Source organism: Argopecten irradians, chromosome 8, assembly GCF_041381155.1.
Source record: "Argopecten irradians isolate NY chromosome 8, Ai_NY, whole genome shotgun sequence".
Classification (NCBI taxonomy): domain Eukaryota; kingdom Metazoa; phylum Mollusca; class Bivalvia; order Pectinida; family Pectinidae; genus Argopecten; species Argopecten irradians.
In genome coordinates this window covers 7964558-7985839 of record NC_091141.1, presented here as the reverse complement: position 1 = coordinate 7985839, position 21282 = coordinate 7964558, and the positions used below count along the sequence as shown (strand labels likewise).

The following is a 21282-nucleotide window of genomic DNA, read 5'->3' as shown; positions in this document are numbered from 1 at the left end:
CAACTATGAAGGTGCTCAAGTCCAAATCAGTGGCTGGATATGTAATAGACCTAGAGAAAGCTTGATTTAACATAATAAAGATAGACCCAGATATAATGGTATCATCTCTAACCCAGTACTAGCAGTTCCTCTTACTATATCAAATCTAGATTTTTATCTAAGTGTATCATTTCCCCACATCTACTATAGCTACATATATATATCTTTATTCATACTTCCGGCCCCTCATGTACAAATGATCTGTTAAAGTAACTCTGACTATGCCAAAAAAAAAAAAAAAAAAAAAAAAAAAAAAAAGACCTCGATGAGAATGACCTTGAGGTGATAGACAAATCTGCCCAAATCTATATATTTACAAGAATCCAGAGTTAGCCTTTCACATGATTTCCCTTTGTAGTGTTGTGTAAGTGATAAGGTCGTTAGTTACCACTGTAAGTGTATTAGGGCGGTATCCTTGGTATATATATAATTGTATGCTATTCTAATTAAAGTGGTTCCTAAAAGTGGGCTATTAAGCAAACTTCATTGATTATAGTGACAGAGAAAGGGTGTCACCTTCTGGGCGGCCATTGACTTCTTATAACATGCAGAAGTTTGTGAACTAAAGACCAATGGCCTAATTTTACACTTAATTACTGAAGTGGAGAATAGGTTTGAAAAAAAAAGATTTTGTCCATCTTTGTTACAGGACAACACCTAAAAGACTTGATAAAAAGGGAAAGGGCTTATTGTTGGTATAGAGGATACATCCACAAATCCATCCATTTTTTTTTTTTTTTTGTAGGAGGTATGAAAATTAGAATCCAATCTTAACTGAGTTAGATCTATATGGAGCAGTTGAGACAGTAATACACACTATGATGGACATCAAGTTTTATATGTAAACATATCACATTGGAGCAGTTGAGATAGTAATTTTATATAAACGTATCATATTAACAGTTACTTTGTTGAAATTTGATCCCAGTACACAATCAGAGACTTCATTGGCCAATATATTATTTTATCATAAGCATGAGATAACTTTACTTATTATATATTTTATCTAGACAAATTATACCAGAGTCTTAATCAGTTTTTATCATGGCAGAACTTAACAACTCAATTAGCTTATTGTACAAGATACAGTTCAGTTTTATTTACAGATATTGGTTAATGAAGTTGTGACACAAGCAATAATAGATAAGCAAATCTCCTTAAGTATAAAAAAAAATCCCAAGGTTGTTATTTTCAAATGACGTACGATCTTGTCCAGCAACAAGATTTCTCCCTATGTATTGATACTTTTTTATATATAAAACATTTCCCTATCAATATTTAGGACCAGAAAAAATAATTTTCCATACTGTTTTCATATTTAAAGATGTATGGCCTATCACTCTCGCTCTTTTTGTCATAGTGAAAACTGTTTAAATGTTATATAGTGTACATATTTTTCTCCGTCTCTCCGAGGTTTATACTTTCTACTTTTACCACTTTTTATAAAGTTGCAGCACTGGAAGTATTTTAATTATAAAAGTAAAAAATCTTTTTAGTGTGTACACGTTTAAAATAGCTTGGAAGTATCAGAACTGTTCCGATCTATACTGGTATTACCGATACTGAGCACGTGATACGGTTCGGGAGGTTCCGATTGATACGGGTATCGCTGATGTCGGTCACATGATGCAACTCGGTTTTCCGATATTACCTGAAAGTTTGAAACATGGCGTTGACTGTGGCGGTTCTTTCAAAACGTGTGATATTTCATGCGACATTTACCGCTATGTCAATAGTATATTGGTGTTTTCATGGATCTGAACCATCATATATAAGCATTCATGTTCACACATTGTATGTTTTATGAGAGTTTGTGATGGTGAAATTTACAAGAAATACACCTTTAAAAGAAAATAGTTTAGTCTGGATAAAAATGTTCTTATCTTGTCTACAGCTATTAATCCTTTGGAAATATGTGAGGTTTGTGTGTTGGGAGTTGCTGGATAAAAACCACAATTCTATGATCAGTATCTGTTACGCGTTCCTTAAATCACAACCTATGTTTGAAATCTTATAAATGTCACATTGGTTTCAAACATGATGGCAGAGCAGTTATTTGGTTGACCAACATTCTACCCCTAACCTTCCACATCACGTTTGGTTACCAAGTACTAATCAAAGGTTGCTGGTTGTTCCTCCAGGTACTGCAGCTTTCTCTGCCTCAAAATGTGGCCCATCCTCACATTTTAAAAATCTGGACTAACTAAGTAATCAACATAACTCAAAAGAAACAAGTGATAGAATTTCAAAATCATAAACCACTTTTTACATGAAAATACCAGGAAAATTATTGAGAAGAAAATGAAATCACAATGAGTTTAATTCATTTGTTCTTAAAACTTAACTAGTTCTAATCTTCCAATTAAACAAAAATTGTCTTTAAGACCTTGTGTCTGAATAAAATTGAAATATGACAGGGTGGGTGTGACAGGACGGAAGGTGACGGAGATTTATAAAACCTATATATGCCTTTCTTGACTGGGACATAAAAAATTAAAATGTATATTTAGGACCGTTTAGAAAGAGTTATACGCCCTTACTGAATTAACAATAGATCTTTTTTGCGAATCTATATTACTATAAGCATTTTGAGGAACTAAAACAAAACGAAAATTTGAGCAGTCAAATGATAACAAGGACCTCACTTCAGTGTAGATCATGATACCAGGAAATCGTGCACTGAGCTGTGTGTATTGGAAAGCCTAATCATAACAAGCATATAGAAACCATTAAATATGCAGCTTTAATTTGATTTACAAATATCAAACATGGACTGTATCCTTCTGATACAGCAATAGGCAACATCTGGACTTTAGATAATGATTTAAAGTACGAAGTGTGTACCAGTTATAGTTCAAGTTCAGGTGATTAGGAAGGAAATGACATGGTTTGTCAACTGTTTGAAGCTATAATGCCGACATAATGAGGACAACGACACTGGATTTGGTCAATGAGTACAATGTAACTTGACGAGGGATAGACCATGTTACAGAGACCAGCACAAACTGACATCAGGACCGCTGACCTTAGCCGCTCTCTCACTTTGAACACAATACATAAGTGGATGATTCATTTTACAAGATCAGCCAGCAGGAAGTCCGTCAATACGGGGCGCGATTTCCCCTTTACACTTCGGACCAACCCAGGATACACATCCAAATTTTTCTGACGAACAGGATCTCAAATGTTTTGTTCATAATAGTGTTGTGATTCTGTTTAATGACAATGCATCTACATACCTACGGATTTAGCCTGTAAGAAAACTTCACAAATTCTGCCAAAACCCTGTGAGCTTTGTTTCAAAAGAGAATCAAGGGAAGGAATACACATCTGAAGTGTTCTAGCAAATTTCACAGGATGTACTCGAGTTTGATATACAAAATATGGAGCTAGAATACCTTGTTGTTTGTGTATGTGACAAAAATCTAGCATTGGATTCAACAAGCATTGGATACTAGCCTATATGTGATGTGGATTACTATGAACCTAAGCACTAAGCAAGAGATAAATCCACAGTGTTGGAGAGTTGAGAAGTTATTGTGAATCAGAGATGGAGTTATATTTTACCCTGTACCTTCCATCTTTATTGAAGCAGAGCCTGTGCTCCATCTTTGCTGTTTTCTATTTTGCTGTATGTTGTAACTTTATACTTGGTAAGTAAAAGAACCGGGTTATCTCCCTTTATTTTAAGATAATGATTTTTAAACTTTACATCAAAGCTGTTGTGAAAAATGTGCTTCAATTTTTCAAAAAGTTCCAAAATTTATTTATCATAGATAAACCAGAAATAAATCAATGCGAACTTCGATGGCAACTTACTGCTCTGTTTGTCTTATTGAACAACCTAAAAGTAAAGTATAGCAAGTTATTGGCCATTTTAACTAAAGAAAGAACACTAAATTTAACCGTTTTTGATATTTATAATAAAGTTTTCAAGGTTTACACCATACAACCAATTCTCAATATTTCACAGATCAAATTTTTTTGCGATCATAGTGTAATGTCAAGTAAAATCTCAAAAATATAACCTATACTATATTAATACCAATGAAAGGTCATGTTATATATCCTTATACTTTGATTCTAGCGGACAATGTTCCTAAAGATGTTGGAGGGTACTGTATATCATACGCCCAGCGTGAATGTCGTGACCTGTCCGATCCCCTGTACGAGGGTATTTTTAAACCAACTCCAACAACAGATATTTGTAGGTAAGTAATGCTGAGAGCTGGGTGATGTCACAATAAAAATATCAAAGTTGTTGAATCTATCACATCCAGGTATAAATAAATCAACATAAAATTCTACCATCAAATAATAACCAACCTTTAAGTATAATTGATGCCAACTTTATCAGATAATAACCAACCTTTTAGTATAATTGATGCCAACTTAATGATTCAGAGAAAATAGTAATACCCAGAATTCTGTTTTACCACTGTTTCAAAATAGGGAATAACCAGGAATGTCTCAATTTTTCAAGCATTTTGATATTATGTTTCGCTTAATTTACCACATCAATATCACCACTATATATATAAAGATTTAATCCTGAACTGTCGGATTCCTAAAAACAGTTTGATATTCTATTTTTCTTAGATATTTTAACATATATATTATCACTGTGCAGAGTAAATTTTCAATGTGTCCATGCAACAGTTTGATATTCTGTTTCTCTTATTGATTTTTCAACACATATCACCACTTTATACAGGATTTAACCATAAGTTGTCCAATAACTGTAGCAGTTTGACATTCTATTTCTCTTTCAGGCTTTTTAACACATATCACCACTTTATACAGGATTTAACCATAAGTTGTCCAATCACTGCAGCAGTTTGACATTCTATTTCTCTTTCAGGCTTTTCAACGCATATCATCACTTTATACAGGATTTAACCATAAGTTGTCCAATCACTGTAGCAGTTTGATATTCTATTTCTCTTTCAGGCTTTTTAACACATATCACCACTTAATACAGGATTTAACCATAAGTTGTCCAATCACTGCAGCAGTTTGACATTCTATTTCTCTTTCAGGCTTTTCAACACATATCACCACTGCATACAGGATTTAACCATAAGTTGTCCAATCACTGTAGCAGTTTGATATTCTATTTCTTTTTCAGGCTTTTCAACACATATCACCACTTTATACAGGATTTAACCATAAGCTGTCCAATCACTGTAGCAGTTTGATATTCTATTTCTCTTTCAGGCTTTTTAACACATATCACCACTTTATACAGGATTTAACCACAAGTTGTCCAATCACTGCAGCAGTTTGACATTCTATTTCTCTTTCAGGCTTTTCAACACATATCACCACTGCATACAGGGGATAACCTTAAGCTGCCCAATCACTGAAGCAGAGAAGACTTTCTATGACACTAGTTTTGTACAATTTTTCAATAAAGAGTATGGGTGTCACATTTCTACCACAGGTAAAATTTCCATCCGTCAAAAACCATTACATTAAACATCACAGTTACTATAACCAATAAATTCAGGTGTAAATCAAAACAGTAAAATGTTTAAGTCAGAAAATTTTGTTGTACTGGTATCAATATATGGAGTCATTACTAAAATCATCATTTACTTTTTTCTAAATCAGAATATTTTGACACAATAAACATTGAAATCAGTTTACAAAGAATCAAATTAATCACTGAAAGTGTTTCTTAATCTTAAATTTATAATCATGTGGCTCAGGAACTCTCATTGATTGAAATAAGATATAAACAACTTTTGTTATGATGAAATTGTTTGAACTAGTTAACAGTATCTGTTTCTGTTCAGAAATACAAAATACTTTATCTTTTTTCAGGACAATTACAACATAGCCATAGAAACAGAGGAGCGTCACAGAACTGTAATTTTTGGTTGTCATGGAGACTTGGATTTCTACTGTTATTTACTTTCTTAACGAATCAACAGTGAATGGCTTGCTTTTTTTTTTATTTATTTGGTACTTGTGTGTACTGTAATTGATATGATTATTTAAATGTAGGAGGGAAATTGTGAAAGACCAAATTAATCAAGTAAAAAAACAGTCAAATGTGTAGCAAACAATAAGCTATTGCTGACGACCATGTCTTGTTATATGGAACCTTGAAAAAAACCACATGATCAGCATTTCTATAGAGAAAGGTCAAGAGGTCACAGAGGATATTGCAGTTGATCAAGCACAATGAAGACTTCATAGTTATTCAGTATATTTAAGAAAAAGAATAGTTTATGTAAAAAAAAAGACTTATATTAAGAAATATGGAGGTAAAATTGTTTCTGCCACAGCATCATGTGGTAAGACTGGAGCCACCAAATTATGTGATATAGAATCCTAGTCTAAGAGAATTATATGGATTCCTGTGATATTAGCTGGACTCTCCTTGGTGAAGAATGTGTGTGATTGTTAGTTGTGTAAGGAAGGGAGAAACCGATTCAAAAATAAAGATTTTGATATTTCATGTCATATGAAAATATGTCTTAATTATGGAGTTTAATTTGATAAGTGAAATATTGTAATTATTGTTGAGGTGAAATCATAATTCTGTCTAAGGTAATCCACGAAGGAAATCATCATTATTTGTTAGCTATACATAGCAGTGCCATGTGAACAAAGCATCCCACCAAAGTCAACAGAAATTAATGTTTGTAGAGTAGAGAAAGGGAGGTAACTCATGATTAGCCATCAAAAGGTAACAGCCAATTGTCCATAGGTGGATTTACAGCTTAAAATTGATAATCATTACACAGAAATCAGACTTTGTTGTCACCAAATGATTTTTTGTTATTCAATTACTAACTTTTTTAAGAACTGATAAAAGATGCAAACATATTAACATCTACAAACTGATTATTCAAATCATAAAATGTCTGATAAAAGAGATACAAAACAACCATTTCCCCTCAAAGTTGGTGTTTATTCAATTATTTGCATCATCTAACTCTTTTGTGAATAATAATTCAAAAATACGAGAATTTAGAATTAGGTAAATTATTTTCTTCAATCACTTTCTAAAATTTCTAAATGATGCAAACAATAAGTTGATCATATTTCAGGCTGAACTAGATATCTCCTATGTATGGAATGATGAGAAGAATTAAAACTTTGAGATTCTCATTTTTCTGTGAAAATATTTCTCTCTTGTATGAAATGATAGTAGCGATAATAAGAACTTTACCAAAGTCTCTCTTCTGACTATTTTATGTAAGATTGTAAATAATTTTTTTTGAATGGATGAATGATTGGAATGTATGCAAGCGCAGATTCTTAATACATCTGTAATTAGGTACAAAAGAGTGGGGTAAATTTGATCTAAAAGATAACAAATATGGAAATTGAATGAGAGCCCTAGATATGCGAATGGGAAATGTATTGTTATTTACATGTATTACTGAATAAAATATATTTTTTGAAAAAAAACCCAAACTTTACCAAGTGTTACTTTACCAAGTGTTAGAAGTAAAGTTGGATTTTAAATGTAACTAACACAAAATTTCAAATCCACATATTGCAATCTGAGATTTTAACATACATATGCAAAACTGGTAAAGGATTTGCCTCAATCTTTGCCCATACATTTATACTGATGTAAAAGACAAACAAATATAAAATTTGACGCTGCCATTGTTAGAAAAGCAACACCAATCTGAATAAAATTCAGATCCTTATTATCACTATGATTCATAGAAGATCTGACAGCACCTCATTAGGGGTCATGTTCTGGTGACCTTTCGAATATTGGAAGTAAATTTTAGGGGACAAATAGTTTGCAAGAGCTGTCAGAATGTATATGTGAGCTGGGATGAAATGTCATTTTTCAACTGATGTAGCGAAATGGAGAAAATACATTTGATCTGAAGTCCAAGGAGTTTAAAGTTCACCAGAACGTGATCCTTTATGGGATGTTGTCAGATCCTCTATTGTATAAAGGTCACCAGAACGTGACCCCTTATGGGATGTTGTCAGATCCTCTATTGTATAAAGGTCACCAGAACGTGACCCCTTATGGGATGTTGTCAGATCCTCTATTGTATAAAGGTCACCAGAACGTGACCCCTTATGGGATGTTGTCAGATCCTCTATTGTATAAAGTTCACCAGAACGTGCTCCTTTATGGGATGTTGTCAGATCCTCTATTGTATAAAGGTCACCAGAACGTGACCCCTTATGGGATGTTGTCAGATCCTCTATTGTATAAAGTTCACCAGAACGTGCTCCTTTATGGGATGTTGTCAGATCCTCTATTGTATAAAGTTCACCAGAACGTGATCCTTTATGGGATGTTGTCAGATCCTCTATTGTATAAAGTTCACCAGAACGTGATCCTTTATGGGATGTTGTCAGGTCCTCTATTGTATAAAGTTCACCAGAACGTGATCCTTTATGGGATGTTGTCAGATCCTCTATTGTATAAAGTTCACCAGAACGTGCTCCTTTATGGGATGTTGTCAGATCCTCTATTGTATAAAGTTCACCAGAACGTGATCCTTTATGGGATGTTGTCAGATCCTCTATTGTATAAAGTTCACCAGAACGTGATCCTTTATGGGATGTTGTCAGATCCTCTATTGTATAAAGGTCACCAGAACGTGACCCTTTATGGGATGTTGTCAGATCCTCTATTGTATAAAGTTCACCAGAACGTGACACTTTATGGGATGTTGTCAGATCCTCTATTGTATAAAGTTCACCAGAACGTGATCCTTTATGGGATGTTGTCAGATCCTCTATTGTATAAAGTTCACCAGAACGTGATCCTTTATGGGATGTTGTCAGATCCTCTATTGTATAAAGTTCACCAGAACGTGATCCTTTATGGGATGTTGTCAGATCCTCTATTGTATAAAGGTCACCAGAACGTGATCCTTTATGGGATGTTGTCAGATCCTCTATTGTATAAAGGTCACCAGAACGTGACCCCTTATGGGATGTTGTCAGATCCTCTATTGTATAAAGTTCACCAGAACGTGATCCTTTATGGGATGTTGTCAGATCCTCTATTGTATAAAGGTCACCAGAACGTGACCCCTTATGGGATGTTGTCAGGTCCTCTATTGTATAAAGGTCACCAGAACGTGATCCTTTATGGGATGTTGTCAGATCCTCTATTGTATAAAGGTCACCAGAACGTGACCCCTTATGGGATGTTGTCAGGTCCTCTATTGTATAAAGGTCACCAGAACGTGATCCTTTATGGGATGTTGTCAGATCCTCTATTGTATAAAGTTCACCAGAACGTGCTCCTTTATGGGATGTTGTCAGATCCTCTATTGTATAAAGTTCACCAGAACGTGATCCTTTATGGGATGTTGTCAGATCCTCTATTGTATAAAGGTCACCAGAACGTGACCCCTTATGGGATGTTGTCAGATCCTCTATTGTATAAAGTTCACCAAAACGTGACCCTTTATGGGATGTTGTCAGATCCTCTATTGTATAAAGTTCACCAGAACGTGACCCTTTATGGGATGTTGTCAGATCCTCTATTGTATAAAGTTCACCAAAACGTGACCCCTTATGGGATGTTGTCAGATCCTCTATTGTATAAAGTTCACCAAAACGTGACCCCTTATGGGATGTTGTCAGATCCTCTATTGTATAAAGGTCACCAGAACGTGACCCCTTATGGGATGTTGTCAGATCCTCTATTGTATAAAGGTCACCAGAACGTGACCCCTTATGGGATGTTGTCAGATCCTCTATTGTATAAAGGTCACCAGAACGTGATCCTTTATGGGATGTTGTCAGATCCTCTATTGTATAAAGGTCACCAGAACGTGACCCCTTATGGGATGTTGTCAGATCCTCTATTGTATAAAGGTCACCAGAACGTGACCCCTTATGGGATGTTGTCAGATCCTCAATTGTAAAAAGTTCACCAGAACGTGATCCTTTATGGGATGTTGTCAGATCCTCTATTGTATAAAGGTCACCAGAACGTGACCCCTTATGGGATGTTGTCAGATCCTCTATTGTATAAAGTTCACCAAAACGTGACCACTTATGGGATGTTGTCAGATCCTCTTTAAAACAGACAGAATAAGGATAGTGTATTTCAGTTTTTTAGATTGTCATCGCATATGACAACACATTAAGATAAAACAAAAAACAAAAAAACTGAGAAATCTACCAAAAGATGATGATAAGGAGTAAAGAGGTAATGCTATAAAACATCACTGTTAATGGTGTTACCCTTACCTGGTGTCTGTACATGGTACTAAAGTGGTTGTTCCTGAAGAAGACACTCAGCTGGTTCTCCTTGACCACAGAGTTCAGTTCACACAGGCCATGGTAGGTCAGCTGGGCTGCTGCTCCATCAAGAAACGACTCACATAGCAAGGCTGAAGGTTCAACAACAAATTATAAGGAATGACTCACATAGCAAGGCTGAAGGTTCAATCACAAATTTTAAGGAATGACTCACATAGCAAGGCTGAAGGTTATATCATTAATCACATAGCAAGGCTGATGGTTATATCACTAATGATTTATAAGGAATGATTCACATAGCAACGCTGAAGGTTATATCACTAATGATTTATAAGGAAAGATTCACATAGCAACGCTGAAGGTTATATCACTAATGATTTATAAGGAATGATTCACATAGCAAGGCTGAAGGTTATATCACTAATGATTTATATGGAATGATTCACATAGCAAGGCTGAAGGTTATATCACTAATGATTTATAAGGAATGATTCACATAGCAAGGCTGAAGGTTATATCACTAATGATTTATAAGGAATGATTCACATAGCAAGGCTGAAGGTTATATCACTAATCACATAGCAAGGCTGAAGGTTATATCATTAATCATTTATAAGGAATGATTCACATAGCAAGGCTGAAGGTTCAATCACAAATTTTAAGGAATGACTCACATAGCAAGACTGCAGGTTCAATCACAAATCAATTATAAGAAACAACTCACATAGCAAGGCTGAAGGTTCAATCACAAATTATAAGGAACGACTTACATAGCAAGGCTGAAGGTTCAATCACAAATTTTAAGGAATGACTCACATAGCAAGACTGCAGGTTCAATCACAAATCAATTATAAGAAACAACTCACATAGCAAGGCTGAAGGTTCAATCACAAATTATAAGGAATGACTCGCATAGCAAGGCTGAAGGTTCAATCACAAATTATAAGGAATAACTCACATAGCAAGGCTGAAGGTTCAATCACAAATTATAAGGAATGACTCACATAGCAAGGCTGAAGGTTCAATCACAAATTATAAGGAATAACTCACATAGCAAGGCTGAAGGTTCAATCACAAATTATAAGGAACGACTCACATAGCAAGGCTGAAGGTTCAATCACAAATTATAAGGAATGACTCACATAGCAAGGCTGAAGGTTCAATCACAAATCAATTATAAGAAACAACTCACATAGCAAGGCTGAAGGTTCAATCACAAATTATAAGGAATGACTCGCATAGCAAGGCTGAAGGTTCAATCACAAATTATAAGGAATAACTCACATAGCAAGGCTGAAGGTTCAATCACAAATTATAAGGAATGACTCACATAGCAAGGCTGAAGGTTCAATCACAAATTATAAGGAATAACTCACATAGCAAGGCTGAAGGTTCAATCAATCACAAATAAGGAATGACTCACATCATAGCAAGGCTGAAGGTTCAATCACAAATTATAAGGAATGACTCACATAGCAAGGCTGAAGGTTCAATCACAAATTATAAGGAATAACTCACATAGCAAGGCTGAAGGTTCAATCACAAATTATAAGGAATAACTCACATAGCAAGGCTGAAGGTTCAATCACAAATTATAAGGAATGACTCACATAGCAAGGCTGAAGGTTCAATCACAAATTATAAGGAATAACTCACATAGCAAGGCTGAAGGTTCAATCACATATTATAAGGAATAACTCACATAGCAAGGCTGAAGGTTATATTACTTGTCAATTATAAGGAAGGACTCACATAGCAAGACTGAAGGTTCTATATATATACTAGTCATTTATTACTCTTTGTAATTATCTTTTCAATAATTTATTCTTTTCCTTCAAATCCTTCCATTGCTTCATCTTTATAAAATCTTTAATGCTTGAACTTAACTTATTCAAAAGTTCTTGAGACTCAACATAATAGCCAGGTTTTATATTAATAAAGGAACTTTAGAACAAATATTTTTGTTTAATGTTCAATGAAGGTTACATACAACTACATGCAAAAGTCTGGTATCAATTTTACCAGAAAAGTTTATGCTTTATAGGTTTGTACTAGGCACTCAGCAATACAGCTTCTGGTATTTACGGTAATGGATGTAATAACAAGAAAACTTTATTTATTTTACATTAATTGCTAAACAAGTTAATATATAACATATATATATATTTGGTGACTCGGATGTATGCATATGAGAAGTCTTGGAGGAAACTGAAAGTATCAGGAAAGAACCCATGTGATCGCGATCAAGAAAGACTACTAACGTTTTCATATCTGTACTGGTGATTGAACCTCAGTCGTCTAAGTGAAGGGTGAGTGGCTTAGCCACTACACCACACAACCACCTAAATTAATGTGTGTTTACATCCAAATCTACTGTTAATGGAAAAGCCTAAATATTTTTTACATCTGTAAAATTATTATTTTCCAACTGATTACGGTAATAAATTTTGTTTAAAATATAAAATCGTAATAACTTTATGACAAAGTTACAGATCCGTCTGGAGAGAATTACATCAATGACTATAACTTTCACATCATAACACTTCCTCCCATCACACCTTAATGACAATTTAATGTTCTGTTTTAATTTCAGCAAAATATTTCATGCAATATGAAATGATTTTGAAGCTAAGATATCCATCAGTTATTTTTAAAAGGAAACTGCAGATGACACCATGAGATTAAGGGATTATTTCCCCTCCAGTGAATATCTAAGACATTTGAATAGAATGCAATACTCATAAATGATTTCTAGCCAAAGGAAGCCATATTTAACACCCGAGACATAGCCTTGACTTCACACTTGAATCAATTCTGACGTTTCAGTTGCCTGTCTTTTATATCCCACAAAAATATTACTTTCTTGTAACTTCATCTCATCAAAGAATGGTTGGCATGTTAAACTTAGAAAAGGATTTACACATACACACTATTTAAATGTGTTCAAGTTTATTTGCATCACATTTTTCTAAATATTGTTATTTACAGTGATGCCACTCTCACATAAACATTACGACCCATCAAAAACAGTTTATCTTCATTACATATTCATAGTAAAATATATGTACATGTACTTACCAGTACACAACTCTTATAATTCACAGGGTTAAAGGGCATCAGTTATTGTAACGAAAGTACTCATGATCAAATGTGAAACCTAATATAATACTCAGGGCATCGTTATTTTTTTTGCAAGAATCCTTGTAAAATGTTGATGATGATCTTTTATCTCTGAAACATTTTCAAATACTAACAAATATTTCAGAAAAACCTGGATCCTCACAAAAATTCTCAGTCTATATGGTATATATTTATAACTTTTCATGTTGTTAAATGAGGAATAAAATGATATATTAGTAACTATGCATGTAACAGATTCTACATTGTTTTATCATTCTCATAAAATATATTATACTTAACTCCAAAAAACATTAAACTGGATATGTTTTATTTGAATGGCATCACAGCTGTATGAGAATGCAGACGTACCTTCTGTGACGGTTTCTGGTTTGTCTGAACTGCGTTGGGAGATGATTTTTTCCACCAGTTGGTTGTAACTACATGTCCCTATGGCTGTGATAAGGTCCTTATCCTGAGGGTCCACCAACCAACCGTGGTACAGAGGGATACTCAGCAGGTCAAAGATGATACACTCGGGTGTGTACTCAAAGTCACTCACTCTGGAGAGAAATAAGGGACAATAAGTTACTCAAAATCCCTCATCCAAGAGAGAAATAAGGGAAAATAAGTTATTCAAAATCACCCACCCTGGAGAGAAATAGGGGACAATAAGATACTCAAAATCACTCAGCCTGGAGAGAAATAAGGGGAAAACAAGAGATCCCAGAGGGATCTTGGCGCCCACCAAAGAATGATCTATATCTGACAAAGGAAAGATGGATCTTTTCTCTATTTTTTAAACTTTTTCAAACATACTACATATAAAATTTGAGACAGATCGATTCAGTACCTTTTGAGAAATAGCGGTAACAAACTTCAACTATCAAAATCCAAGATGACTCCTTGGCGGCCATCTTGTTGATCAATCGGTCCCAAATCACAATATGCACAACTAGGGCCCTAGGGGAACCTACCTATGAATTTTGAGACAGATCCCTTCAGTACTTTCTGAGAAATAGCGATAACAATCTTTGAATAACAAAATATAAGTTGGCTGCCTGGCGGCCATCTTGTTAATCGATCGGTCCCAAAATGCAATATGCACAACTAGGGCCCTAGGGGAACCTACCTATGAATTTTGAGACAGATCCCTTCAGTACTTTCTGAGAAATAGCGATAACAATCTTTGAATAACAAAATATAAGTTGGCTGCCTGGCGGCCATCTTGTTAATCGATCGGTCCCAAATCACAATATGCACAACTAGGGCCCTAGGGGAACCTACCTATGAAATTTGAGACAGATCCCTTCAGTACTATCTGAGAAATAGCCATAACAAACTTTAACTATCAAAATCCAAGATGGCGGCCTGGCGGCCATCTTGTTGACCGATTGGTCCAAAAATGCAATATGCACAACAAGGACCCTAGGGGAACCTACATATTAAATTTGAGAAAGATCCCTTCAGCACTTTTTGAGAAATGGGGATATCAAACCTTAACTATCAAAATCCAAGATGGCCGCCTGGCGGCCATCTTGTTTTTCCGATCAGCCTAAAAATCTGTATGGCACAAATAGGGACCAAGGGTACCCTCCATGTGAAGTTTGAACAAAATTCCTTCTGTAGTTCTCAAAAAATATTGATAACTAACTTCAACTGCCAAAATCAAAGATGGCTGCCTGGCGGCCATCTTGTTTTTCCGATCAGCCTCAAAATCTGTATGGCACAACTAGGGACCAAGGGTAACCTCCATGTGAAGTTTGAACAAAATCCCTTCAGTACTTCTAAAGAAATATCGATAACAAACTTCAACTGCCAAAATCAAAGATGGCTGCCTGGCGGCCATCTCGTTTTTCCGATCAGCCGCAAAATCTGTATGGCACAACTAGGGACCAAGGGTACCCTCCATGTGAAGTTTGAACAAAATCCCTTCAGTAGTTCTCAAGAAATATCGATAACAAAAATTCCTTCAGTAGTTCTCAAGAAATATCAATAACAAACTTCAACTGCCAAAATCAAAGATGGCTGCCTGGCGGCCATCTTGTTTTTCCGATCAGCCTCAAAATCTGTATGGCACAACTAGGGACCAAGGGTAACCTCCATGTGAAGTTTGAACAAAATCCCTTCAGTAGTTCTCAAGAAATATCGATAACAAACTTCAACTGCCAAAATCAAAGATGGCTGCCTGGCGGCCATCTTGTTTTTTCGATCAGCCTCAAAATCTGTATGGCACAAATATGGACAAAGTGGACCCTCCATGTGAAGTTTGAACAAAATCCCTGCGGCAGTTTTTAAGAAATAGTGATAACAAGCATTGTTTACGGCCGGACGCCGGACGCCGGACCACGGATGCAGGGCGATTTGAATAGCCCACCATCTGATAATGGTGGGCTAAAAAGTTACCCAAAATAACCCAGCCCAGAGAGAAATGAGGGAAAATAAGTTACTCAAAATCATCCACCCTTGAGAGAAATAAGGGACAATAAGTTACTTAAAATCACCCACCCTCGAGAGAAATAAGGGACAATAAGTTACTTAAAATCACTCATCCTTGAGAGAAATAAGGGACAATAAGTTACTCAAAATCACTCACCCTGGAAACAGATAAGAGACAATAAGTTACTTAAAATCACTCATCTTTGAGAGAAATAAGGGACAACAAGTTAATAACTGTTAGACATGTCCTCAAAATTACTCGTCCTGGAGAGAAACATGGGACAATAAGTTACTCAAAATCACTCAGGTGTGTACTCAAAATCGCTAACCCTGAAGGTCCAGCTAAAATAGCAGTACAACATTCCAAGATTTTGGCTGAAATTGATTGCCATTATACATGATAAATAGTTCCACCTTTTCAGTATTTTGTTTTTGAATAAAAATATGAAATTTCAAGAAAAATGGGGATAGGGCATCATTTAGGTCCAAAATTTTGCAGAAAAACCCTTCACTTATCCCATACCCTAAAAAATCTCGATAATAAGTCTGAACTCAAAATAAGCCGGTCTTGAAGTAGGTCTTGGATTACTTCCAAGGAAATTATCTAAAAAAAAATTAGACTTTTTTTCTGATGGTGTTCAATATGAAATTCTCTTAACATTCTGTAGTGGTGTTGTTATATTATTATATGCATAACTATTTGCATATAAATAAATGCATATTTGTATTAATTATCAAATTTATTTGTGTACCTAATGTTTGTTTCTTTTGTTTTAATTTGAATGTTTCGAAAATAACCGTAAGTGAGCCTATCTTACGCTACAGGATACATAACTTTAAAAATATGACGAGCTTGAAAATGTGCCAGACCTGAAAATAAGCCTGGGATTTCCTACCAAAAAAAGAATATAAGCCACAGTTTATTATCAAGATTTTAGGGTATCTCACCTTAATTTTATATATGAAGTAATATCCTATCTACCTTAACAGCAAGTTATATTAGTTACTTGTACTGTACTCAGTAGGTGTGAAAATAGGCAATTAATTTGTTGCATTCTCATTCATTTGTTGAGAACATGAAGTAGTACAGGCAGACTCTGAGTACTTTATATAGCAGTAATTGTACCAGCATAAATCTGAAGATTTGCCTGGCACATCACCCTCATCTTACACACAAAATAATCCACCAGTGTCAGGTAAAACGACTGTACCATTATACAACAACAGCCCGCATACATCTCTAACAACAGTTCTATATCTAACTCTCTGCTTAATACATTTAACAACTGTGAAACTACTGTTTGAATGTCTGTATGTAAACTGAACCTGACAAGAGATCCCAGAGGGATCTTGGCGTCCACTAAAGAATGATCTACATCTAATGGAAAGAGGGATCTTTTCTCTGCTTTTCAAACTTTGACTATCAGAATCCAGGATGGTGGCCTTAAATGGCCATGAGCCATCTTGTTGACTGATCAGTCTCAAAATGCATTAAGCAAATCTACAGCCTATGTGGAGTCTATACATATGAAATTTTAGCATGAGCCCTTCAGTACTTTTTCAGAAATATTGGTATCAACCTTCAACTATGGAAATTCAGCTCGATCCCTTCAATACTTTCTGAGAAATAGCGGTAACAAACTTAAACTTTCTAATTCCAAGAACACCATCTTGTTCACCGATTGGTCCCAAAATGCAATATGCACAGCTGGAGCCCTAGAGAAACCTACATATGAAATTTGAGACAGTTCCCTTCAGTCCAATCTGACCTGGTGGCCATCTTGTTGACCGATCTGTCCCAAAATGCAATATTCACAACTAGAGCCCAAGAAGAACCTACATATGAAATTTGAGACAGATCACTTTAGTACAACCTGAGAAATAGCGGTAACAAACTTTAACCATCATATAACCATCAAAATCCAAGATGGCGGCCAGTCCGCCATCTTGATGACCGATTGGTCCCAAAATGCAATATATACAAATAGGGCCCTGAGAAATAGCGGTAGCAAAAATAGTTAAAGGACAGACGGAAGGACAGGCGGATGACAGACCATATACGTACAAAAGGCAATTTGAATAGCCCATCATCTGATGATGGTGGGCAAAAAATGGGGTAAATACATACCTATTCATCATGTTATTATGATTTCTGTACCTATACTCATCCTTATAATAATCCTAAACTTCTGTTCACACAAACTTCATGTTGACATTTTGAACTCATTCTTTCAATAGCATCAAAGTTGACATCCTGTACTCATCCAGTAAATCTGATGTTGACGTCCTGTACTCACACAGTAAATCTGATGTTGATGTCCTATACTCATCCAGTAAATCTTATGTTAACGTCCTGTACTCATCCAGTAAATCTAATGTTGATGTCCTGTACTCACCCAGTAAATCTGATATGGTTCCTGTACTCACATGGTAAATATGACGTTGACGTCCTGTACTCACCCAGTAAATCTGATGTTGACGTCCCGTACTCACCCAGTAAATCTGATGTTGATGTCCTGTACTCACCCAGTTAATCTGATGTTGACGTCCCGTACTCACACAGTAAATCTGATGTTGACGTCCTGTACTCATCCAATAAATCGGACGTTGGTACTCACACAGTAAATCAGACGTTGACGTCCTGTACTCACCCAGTAAATCTAATGTTGACGTCCTGTACTCACCCAGTAAATCTGATGTTGACATTCTGTACTCACCAAGTAAATCTGATGTTGACGTCCTGTACTCACCCAGTAAATCTGATATGGGTCCTGTACTCACCCAGTAAATCTGATGTTGACATCCTGTACTCACCCAGTAAATCTGATGTTGACATCCTGTACTCACCCAGTAAATCTGATGTTGACGTCCTGTACTCACCCAGTAAATCTGATGTTGACGTCCTGTACTCACCCAGTAAATCTGATGTTGACATCCTGTACTCACCCAGTAAATCTGATGTTGATGTCCTGTACTCACCCAGTAAATCTGATGTTGATGTCCTGTACTCACCCAGTAAATCTGATGTTGACGTCCTGTACTCACCCAGTAAATCTGATGTTGACGTCCTGTACTCACCCAGTAAATCTGATGTTGACGTCCTGTACTCACCCAGTAAATCGGACGTTGACGTCCAGACCTGTCTGTAGTTTGTGTATGACAGCCATAGCATCATGCATGTTCTGCTGGTAGTTTAACTGCACTGCCTCTGATGTATCCTTGAAAGCAAAAAATAAATAAAAATTCAGTATTCAATTGAAATGAAATGATCCTAAATAGTGTATTTTAATCTATATTATAGCTATGTAAACCAAAGATATTGTTATTATGATGATACATCAAAATTGATTTGAACTTTTCTTGATCTTCTTTCTGTGACCTTGACCTGAATATAACATTGCATGCTGCAATTAAAATTATCATGATATAAAATCATAAAATGATGTTTCCAAAAATATTTCAATCAGAATATGATTGCACAGTTATGACCAAACTCTTTCTGAACATAATTTTTACAAGACATTTTATAATTTGGGAAATATATAGCTTGTTAGTGTGAATAGAACCCATGACAACTTCAAACTTTCTGTTAGAGAAAACAGAATTGTAAGCAATGAAAACCAACATTGTTGTTGGTGCATGTGACATTATCAGAGGGGTAATATTATTAGATTACAGAGAATTATGCCCTTGGTTATGGAGATTTACATCATTGTCTGGCTGTCCTAAAAGGCAATTCTCCTTATGCACTTTTATATATTATGCAGGTTATTCCCAGTAGTGTGATATTTTCTAATGGTACAGCTGTTGTTCACGTATTTTCTGTTAATGTCTATTTTATTTATCAATACATATATATGTGTGTGTATATACAGTATTGATTATATTATTAATGTATTTCAAAATAAATTTATTGAAATTAACATAACAAGCAGAATGTATATAATAAAATGATCTTTTTGATAGAATATCTTCAAACTAATATCTATAGCTTTACAGTCAGTTTATTTCACTTCATGTCCTAATAGCCACCTGCAGATACCAAACTCATTTAAGAATGTAAAGGTTTATGGAGTGGAGGAAAGCCAGAGTAACCAAGAAAAAATCTCTGACATATATAATTCCAACCTAGTATCTATATTGATCTCCAATCTCTTATTTAACAGATAATTTTGGAGACAAAGTCTGGTAGCCAATCTAGGATATAAAAGGGCAAATGTCCTGTAGATGAAGATTGGCTTAAGGAAACCATAACAATATCCCAGATCGAGGTATAAATGGGCATCACTTATGCATTACTACGTTGGTATAGATATTTGGTCATTTATTTAAGAAAACTTCTTATAAAACTATCTTTTGGTGTTACCTGTGTCTTGGGAGCATTTTCTAAAATACAGTTGCCAATGTAAGTCATCAGCTGATCAGGTGTTATGACTTCTGTGTTAGGAGGCAGGTGGACTTGGCCCTTTAGTAGTAACACATTCATCACAGCTATCAATGGACACGGCCCATTTTCATTCTGTGTTATTGTCGGTATTTCTTTGTTTTTATATGCAATCCATTTCACATGGTAGACATTCCCATCAGATGTAGGAGAAGCACTGGCCCCATCCACAGCTCCTTCTATCTCTGATGTCGTCGCACTTTCTTCTTTTGAACTTTCATTTGATGCAAGGGGAGGTAACTGTACTGTCAGATTTTCGTCTTTTAGATCATTATCATTATACTGACTGTCATTACTGTTATCTGTCAATAGATCATCGAGATTGTCTATCGGTGTTTCTGTACCAGAGGAAGACGTCTGAACATCACTGTCTTCTTTAGACTTATCCTCGTTATCACAATCACATTTGGTGTCGAGAGTCTGTGTGATCTCTGGTTTACTATCAGTCTCTGATTTGTCTGAAGCGCCCTCCTTACCCTCAGGATCTCCTTCTCCCTCGGGTGTATCAGTTTGTTTACCTTCACCTTCACTGCTTTGCAAATTTGGTTCTGGAAACAAGAATAGAAGTATGTTTTGAATCTATTTTGAATAATTCTAATTAATGCTATAGTTGAAAAACTGCTAAGAAATATATATATCATATTAATATTATCATTATACTTTCTCTACATTTAATTATATGTTATGTTACTTCCAATTTCTCTCTTTTTATTTTCTATACATCTGCAGGGCTTTATATGCATCAGCATTTTACTATAGAAGAGAAATTAAATATAACAAGAGGCCCATGGGCCTTAACGGTCATCTGACTCATGGCACAAAACAACAAAGTCACAGTATAAAGTATTGGTTAACGATTAATATAAACAATACAAGGAACTCCTTAGTTGAATATGTAAGTTTCTGAAATAGGTAAATGTCATTTGTTGAACAAACTTGGTAGCCCTTCATCCATATATGGTTGTAACCCATTCAAGGATTAATATAAGGAGGAGTCAGATTTTAAAGCCAAATTTCAGCAAAGCTCC

The 21282-nt window shown here is 35.3% G+C and overlaps 2 protein-coding genes across 2 annotated transcripts in view; one reads left to right on the top strand and one right to left on the bottom strand.

The window, feature by feature from the left end:
• LOC138329251 (ubiquitin carboxyl-terminal hydrolase MINDY-1-like) overlaps positions 1-21282 on the bottom strand; it is a 37096-nt gene that overhangs the window by 10106 nt on the left and 5708 nt on the right. The window contains exons 2-5 of the mRNA XM_069276089.1: positions 20177-20802; positions 18922-19028; positions 13744-13934; positions 10243-10385 (exon numbers count right to left, since the gene is read on the bottom strand). Of these exons, the coding sequence (XP_069132190.1) occupies positions 10243-10385; positions 13744-13934; positions 18922-19028; positions 20177-20802 (1067 nt within the window). The remainder of the gene's footprint in view (positions 1-10242; positions 10386-13743; positions 13935-18921; positions 19029-20176; positions 20803-21282) is intronic.
• Positions 2778-7464, top strand: LOC138329252 (uncharacterized). Its single transcript, XM_069276090.1, has 4 exons — positions 2778-3692; positions 4127-4250; positions 5346-5482; positions 5866-7464. The coding sequence occupies exons 1-4, from the start codon at positions 3590-3592 to the stop codon at positions 5976-5978; spliced, it is 477 nt and encodes a 158-aa protein (XP_069132191.1). The 5' UTR covers positions 2778-3589; the 3' UTR covers positions 5979-7464.